Source organism: Tupaia chinensis, unplaced genomic scaffold, assembly GCF_000334495.1.
Source record: "Tupaia chinensis unplaced genomic scaffold, TupChi_1.0 Scaffold000253_1, whole genome shotgun sequence".
NCBI classification, from domain to species: Eukaryota; Metazoa; Chordata; class Mammalia; order Scandentia; family Tupaiidae; genus Tupaia; species Tupaia belangeri.
Window position 1 is genome coordinate 1,120,015 of NW_006159733.1, and position 7,921 is coordinate 1,127,935.

At 50.5% G+C, this 7,921-nt stretch overlaps 1 protein-coding gene across 1 annotated transcript in view; it reads left to right on the forward strand.

The window, feature by feature from the left end:
* Positions 1 to 7,921, forward strand: part of TCF7L1 (transcription factor 7 like 1) — a 192,001-nt gene that overhangs the window by 164,138 nt on the left and 19,942 nt on the right. Inside the window, exon 2 of the mRNA XM_006149148.3 lies at positions 3,122 to 3,205. Coding sequence (XP_006149210.2) covers positions 3,122 to 3,205 — 84 coding nt within the window. The remainder of the gene's footprint in view (positions 1 to 3,121; positions 3,206 to 7,921) is intronic.

The following is a 7,921-nucleotide window of genomic DNA, read 5'->3' on the forward strand; positions in this document are numbered from 1 at the left end:
GAACGGCTGGTCCCCCTCATTTCTATTTCTTTTTCTTTTCCTTCTTTCTTTTTTTTTTTGAGTGATTTTTTGCTATAGGGTACTTGCTCTCACTAGAGATACACAGAGAGACAGAAAGTAAAAATCACCCCCCAGGAGGCTGGCCACACTGCAATCTTTTCTCCAGTCTCCTCTCCCAAATCCCAAGATTTTGGGCATGCGTGTACATGCGCCCACTGTGAGTTTGAGTACGGGGTCCAGGGCTTGAGCTGAGGCTGATTACATGGGGGTCCAGCAGCGTAACCATTCCATCATCTGCTGACCCCATTGCCCTTGTCATTCTGCCTCCTAGCAAGTCTCCCTTGGCCAGGCCTGCTCGGCCCATCACGTGTGTGTGACACTCACTGTCACTTGGCACATGGGTCCTTTTTTGATATTCCTGCCTATGGACACCTTTCAAAAGCCCAGCCCCTGAGGCCAGCAGGTGGCGTAGTGGTTAAGGTTCTGGACTCCCACATGGCTGTTTGCCGTTTGAGTCCCTGACGGGGCAGTATCGAAATTACCCCTGTTGCGTGTGCGTGCAGACTCAAAATCCTGAGGGGAGGATGGAGGAGAAGGGATTGTGGTGTGGCGACCCCAACTGGCAGGTGATTTCTCACTTTCTCTCTCTCTGTCTCTAAGACTTAGGATTGAGGAAGAGCAGAAGGCCTTCTGTGGCTCTGCCGCCCTCTTTCCTGATCCTGTACACGTACCACAAAGCCACATCATGATTTTTATTTTAATCCTGAAATTGAATGACCAGAGGAAGGAATGAGTCAAAGGCTTCTGCCTGTGAAACTTCTGGAACCACCACTTGGGATTAGAGCTTTAATCCTCCCAGTCATCTCAGGAAAGCCACAGAGGCACTCAGCCAGGCCTGTAGTTGGTAGCAAACTGAACTGCAATGCTGGAAGCCACATGGCTGTCCAGGGCTTTGGATCCCTAGGTCAGCTTAAAAACACCAGATGTGGCTACATCTGCCCAAGATCCTGAGGAGCTAGAGGGCAGGGAAAGGGGGTCGCAGTGTAACAGGGGGCTGTCAAGGGTTTCTCTCTCTCTCTCTCTCGTGCATGCATGTGCTCTTTATTTTGAATAAAATAGATAAACAAAAAAATGTTTTACGACAGGCCCCAAAATGCAGGGCTTAACAGCTGTGCGTTGGAGGCCAGATTCTACCTGGTTGCCCACAGCGAGTTCTAACCCTGGCCCCAGAGGCTTGAGAAACACAAACACAACAGGCACACATACATGCGTGCCCAGATCCCGACAGGATGGAGAGGTGAAGGGACTGCAGGGGACTACACCACACCACGAGCTGCTCTTCTCTGCCTTCCTCTGTCCCTCTCAGCTGAGTGCATGTGCCCTCTGGCAATCTTTTTTTTTTTTTAATTTTTATTTTTTGGGGGACTGACAGGTGGCATGGTGGTTAGGACCACTGGACTCCTGCATGGCCAACCGCATTTAAATAAATAAAGTTAAATAGAGGAATTGTGGGACCAACAGATGACATGACGGACCGCTGTTCAAATCCCAGACTTGATGGCTTGCTTTTTCACTTTCTCTCTCTCTCTCTGTCTCTCTCTCTCTCTGTTCCCTCTCTAGTCAAACTAAAATTAGTAAAGTTAAAATACATCTTTAAAAATAAAATAAGAATTGTGGGATGCCGGCAGATGGCAGGGTGGTAAGGATGCTGGACTCCCACATGGCCAACCACAGTTCAAGACTGAAACCTGGTGACTTGCTTTCTCACTCCCCCGCCCCCTCGTCAAATTTAAATAAGTAAATAAATAAATAAAGTTAAATAAAATCTCTTTTTTTTTTTTTAAAGGAATTTGGAGCCAGCTTTATGGCACAGCAGTAACGCTCTGTTCAGGAATAGCCAGATGCCATGTGGCAGCCATGGTTCAAATCCCTGGCCCATTTGGCCCAAAAAGGCCAGGCATACTCACAAGTGCCCAGGGCGCAACAAGAACGAAGATTGGAGAGAGGCGGTGTGATGTGACAGACCCTGTGGAGGACACTCACATGCCTCTCTCTCTTTCTCTCTCTCTGTCTCTCTCATTCTTGCTGTCATGTGCACACACACGCACTCTATCATGAATTAAAAAAAAAAAAATTAAACTCTACAAAGAGGCTGCCTCGTTGGTCTGCCGCCAAGAAACACCCTGCCCGTGTTGACACTGCGACGCCGTGTGTGCTTTTGCTCCGGGCAAAGACTCATGGTTGTTTATGAAAATAATAGCTGCCGCTTATCAAACGTTGCCCACGTGTGAGCCCCACACGCACCTGTGAAGACGGTGGTAATGTCCTCGCCTTACCGCTGACAAAACTGAGACTCACAGTTGTTGAGGCCCTTGTCCAGGGTCACACTATTTAGACTGGAGAGTGAGAACCTCAACCTCCATGGGTGTTGGCCTCACCCCAGGCAGGCTCTTCCCCGTCCCCTGACTGCATCTTCGCTCCCTCCCAGAGACTGTGCCAGACCAGGGAGGGAAGAGGTTTTTTATTTAAAGAAAGGTGTATGTGTGTGATTTACTGTCTGGTTTTGGGCTTTTGCCATGACACGTGGGAGCAGATGAGGCACTGGGTAATCTTCTCAAGGTTGGGCACCCCCTGATGACGATCTCGGCATCCTTGGTGTGGCTGAATGTTACCCAGGACCTGGAAGTGTCAGGCTCAGATGTTTCTGCAGAGGCTGTTTCTTGGGGAGCCTTGTCTGTGATGCCGTGAGAGGTAGAACTGAGCCCAGCGGGACGGCGTCTGGGCCCCTCTGCCCCCGATGGTCCTCCCTGTCCCGTGGCCAGTACTGGGAGGGCTCTGGCCTCCAGCTGGTTCTTTGAACACTGTGATCACTTGTGCTGGGACATACGGGTTCTCTTCCTCACTTCAAGTTGGACTTAGCTGTCATTTGCCGCCCGCTCACCCCCTGGCAAATGACAGAGGAGACTGGATGGGGGATGCTTTTACCATCACTTGGGCTTGGACCCTCAGAGCATACGCGTGGTTCAATCCCCGTAACCACCTACTTAGCGTTCTCTGTTCACACGGGCACTTAAGAGGCCTCGTCTCACCAGCTGCTGTGCCTTTTCTGTCCCCTGTACAGTACCTGCAGATGAAATGGCCCCTCCTCGATGTCCCCTCCAGTGCCACTGTCAAGGACACGAGGTCACCCTCTCCGGCACACTTGGTAAGTCTATTTCCCCTCCCAGCCCCAGGGGCAGAGACTGGCCTCATCCCATGCCACCGCCTCCTCTCCGCCTTCTTGAAGCTAACAGGGTCTCTCGGGGTCTCCTCAAGTGTGGAGCGTGGTGGAGAAGAGCCAGGCATCGGGGTTACACGAGGTCACGACCTGCACACTTCTCAGCTCTTATACCTCAGCACACATAGAAACTGCCCCCAACGTCATTTGACTGGCAGTGCCAGCCCCTGTCATCCAGGCTGTCATCCTGATCCCATAGAACTACTTCGGAGCCTCCTGTGTTGTCTGGATCCTCTGCCACTTCACATGGCAGGAGTGGCCTTTCCCTTCTCCAGAGCTCATGCAGTACGGCCTCTGCTTGTCCCTCGTAGCAGCAAGGGGACAGTTCAAGAGGCTCTTCTGTACAGGATGCTAGAGGGCAGGATTCAGATTAAAACCAAAGCTCCGCTGGGCAGCTGGGCCCCTATTACCTGGCCCTGTGGCATCGCCAGACCTCAAAGGAAGGTGTGTGTGGCCCAGGGAGGCGGGAGCACTGGGGTTGGCAGGCCCCTTTGCCTTCTTGGGACATGCCTGGACTGAAATCCAAAGCAGGTAAGAGATACTTCTGGAATGTAACTTTGTAACCCATTGTCGTGCACCTTTTTTAGAAGCTGGGGGCACTGCTTGCCTTCACACCCACTCACTCCTCCAGGAAGTGGTGAGTGTCCTCTGCACGGCAGGTCTGAGAATCCCAGAGGAGGTAGCTGGCAGGCCCCATGTCTGGCATAACCTGTTCTTTTACAGACACTACGGCTGCGTAGTTGCCTTATTCGAGGGCATGGGGAATATCTGCTTTTTGTACTATAGGGCACCTGTGCTCAGCGGAGAAAGACAAAGAACAAAGGAAAGCAAGAAATTGCTCCCTCAGGGGATGGCCACACTGCAATCCCTTCTCCTCTAACCTCCTCTCAGGATTGTGGGCATGCACACACAGGTGCCTAGCATGCTTTTCAAGCCACCGGGTCTGGGAACCACACCACATAGTTGGACATGTGAGATCCAGTGCCATAACCACCACAACACCTGCTCACCCTGTAACTGATATTTAAAAAAAAAACAATGGAGAATGTTGAAGACAGGTAAAAGTAGGGGCCTGGCCATGGGGGCATTCTGCTAAGATGCCGTGTTCCTCAGCCTGGGACCACAAGGGAGGCCCAGGTTCGGTTACCAGGCCAATTTAAGGCTGAGATGGTGGCAAACAGCTGCAATCCCAGCAACAGGGAGTCCGGGTCAGGAGGACGGCCACTTGAGGCTGGCCTGGCAACATGGTGAGCCCTCGTGTAAGGAGAGTAGGACTTGGTGGTGCACATCTAAACCCCCGCTGGGAGGCTGAAGCAAGAAGGTGGCCACAGTGGGAACTTGTCTTCAATGTTTGCAAGACGGATGGCGCCCAGCACTAAAATACTACACTGTGCGAGGCAAAGCCACAGGGGAGGGTTCTGGTTCACTTCCGAAGACCTCCCTAAATGTGCCAAGCACACGTGGGCTGATGGAGGCTAGGGGTAGATCATGGCATCAAGACCCTGTCAGAGGAACCAGCAGTTAGCGTAATGGCTATGTCGCTGGACTCCCACGTAGTCGACCGTGGTTCAAATCCCGGACCCAGTGGCTTAAACACACTGGGCGCATGTGCGTGCGTGCCCAAGATCCCGAGAGGAGAATGGAGGAGAAGGGATTGCGGCGTGGCCATCCCTTCTCGGGGTGGGGGGGGGGATTTCTTGCTTTCTGTCTCTCTGTCTCTGTCTGTCTGTCTGGCAAGCACACGTGCCCTATAGCAAAAACCTCTCCCAAAAAAAAAAAATTGTCAGAGATGCTGTCTCCCTCACATTCACTCATGGGATAAATAGAAATAAACTTCTAAAACTAAAGTAGAATTGGGTCAGTAGGAGGCATGCTGGTTAAGGCTCTGCATCCCACACAGCCAAATGCGTGGTCCAAGACTCAGACCCTGCAGCTTGAAAAACATAACAGGTACGTGTGTGTGCAGGCCCAAAATCTCAGGAGGAGAACAGAAGAGAAGAGACTGCAGCATGGCCATCCTTGGGGTGATTTCTCATTTTCCCTCTTTGTCTTTCTCCAACCTGCATGCGCTCCCTATCGCAAAAATCTTCAATGAGTGAACGAATCAATGGTAGAATTCTGTAATGCACCACCATGATCCAGTCACCGTACTCTTCCCATCACACTAAGTTTTATTTCTTTAATTTTTTTTTAAGCATTCATTTATTTATTTGTTCCATGGTTTGCCCCCCCAACCCCCGCCAGTAGATCTTCGTGGCATGATCCACCCCTCCTGGCCTGAGCGAGGATCACAGGCACGTCCATGCTCTCACTGTGCAGGGAGACTCGGGAGGGTCCTGGGCCTTCCCACGTGCCGTCAGCAGTGCAGTGGGCGTGTTACCACCACACGGTCAGGGCTGACCCACGTCCATTTTTAAAGCAAATCTCGGGTGTGTTCTTCCGTCTCCTGTGACAGCGTTCAGTATACTGTAATGCTTGTGCGTTAAAGCTCAGAGTCTAGTTGAGGAGAAAGCAGATGTGCGTAGAAAGATAAACCGTGGTACGCGAGCCGTGAGTTCCGGTGATCCTGAGCCCAGCCGGTAGAGGAAGCGCAGGGTCGTTCACCACAGTGTCAATGTGCAGCTCTCTGACAGTTGTCACAGCCATCCCACTGGCAGGCAGGTGAGGGGGACTGGGGAACAGTGAGCGGCAGAAACTGGAGGCAGGTTCTGGGGCTGGTCATCAAGACAGCAGCCCATTGAGTGAGCCCATCAGGAACAGGGGTGGCTCCACCTCCCAGGGGTGGCCAGGGTGGTGGCTCCACCTCAGAGTCCCATGTAGGATGGCCGAACGTGAGGTATAGGGCCCTCTAGTGGGCGAGTCAGTCAAGGTAGAGGACACCCCCCTCTGCCCACCACAGACCTGGCTTGTCCCCACCACCCACACAGCTGTCTCCCTCTCTAACTGCCTGAGACCTCTGCTGCCCCACACCAGTCCTGTGCTACCCCAGCCTTCACCAGCAGATTCCAAGGTGGCCAGGGCCACTGCCTTCTCTTCTGTCACATCCTCTGTCATCTCTGTCTACTTGTAGAGATAGGATTGCCCTTTACAAAGTAATGCGTTTCTGAGTTTCCCGTCCTTCCTGTTGCACAGCAGCCCATCCCTGATAAAGGAGAGGGAAGCCCTACGTCCAGCTTCTCCCCTGTGTGCACGGTCCTGTTTACCACTGAGACTCACCTCCGGACTCCATGCCTCCGTCACCACACTTTATTCCTCCATTGCGGCCTGGCTTGACCCTCTGGTCACCACCTGATAGCCAAGTCCTACCATTTTCCTGCCTTTTCTCAGCACAGGTGACATCTGACAGTATTTTCTACCCCCTGCTTCTTGTAACCCTCTTTTTTTTTCCATTGGCTCCAAGACACGGCCTTAGTACACAGAATTAGTTTTGTTCTTTCTTTTAAAAAAATAATTGCTTTATTTAGTTTTTTATTTTAATTTGACCAGAGAGGTACAGCGAGAGAGAGAGAGAGAGCAGTAAAGTGAGAGAGCAAGCCACCAGATCTGGGACTTGAACCACGTTCGGCCATGTGTGGAGTCCAGGGCCACCTGCCGGCCCCCAGTTCTTTGTTGTTTCTAAGCTTCCGCTTTCTCTCTAGACTCCTGCACTCAAACAAATCAGCTATTTGTCATCACTTATTATCTCAGCGTAAGTGACCAAAAACTCCCTGAACTCAGAAGAAGGTCCTACACCCACGGTGCCAGCCGCTAAATAAACACGCAGCCGTCGCAGAAGGGTGCTGTACAAACAGTTCCGCTTTGTAGTGGTGCAGGGGACTCTTACTCTGTCTTCATGGCAGAGAAGCATGACCTGTTGATAACTCGTTACACTAAAGACAGCAAAAGAAACAATTTTCTAGTAATCTATATATTAGCATATTCTAGTTTTTTGGGGTTTTTTTTTGTTTTTTTTTTTTACCTTTTTTTCTAAATTTGCTATAGAGCACATGCACACACGAGTGTGAGAGAGAGAGAACGTGAGAAAGCAAGCCGCCAGGACCAGTACTCAAACCACAGTCAGCCACGTGGGAGTCCAGCACCTTCACCACCACGCCACTACTGGCCAGCATACTCTATATTCTAAAATACCAAAGCAGAGACAGGTGTCAAAAGTAAGGAACACCACATCAGCTGATGTGTTGTTTAAGGTGCTGAGGGTGGAGCTTCCACATGGCCAACTGCGGTTCAAGTCCTGGATCTGGCAGCTTGCTCTCTCTCTTCTCTCTCTCTCTCTCTCTCTCTCTCTCTCTCTAGTCAAATTGAAGACTAATGATAAATAAATAGAATAAATCTTTTTTAAAAAATAAGGAACATTAACAGGAGAAGTTCTTAATATTGACTTTGAATTCTGCAGATTGGGGAAATCACCATTTTTCAATTTTAGAGCATCTCATTCCAAATTCTGAGAGGTGTGCTTGTGTGGGAGCAAAACTGAAGTACCCGGGAGAAGGACACACATGTTGACACTGAAATGCAACGGGTTTTATTATTTATTTTTATTTATTTTTTTATATAATTATTTTCTTTAACTTTAGTTATATATTTATTTATTTGACCAGTGAGAGATTGAGAAAGCAAGCTGCCAGGCCCAGGACTCAAACCGGT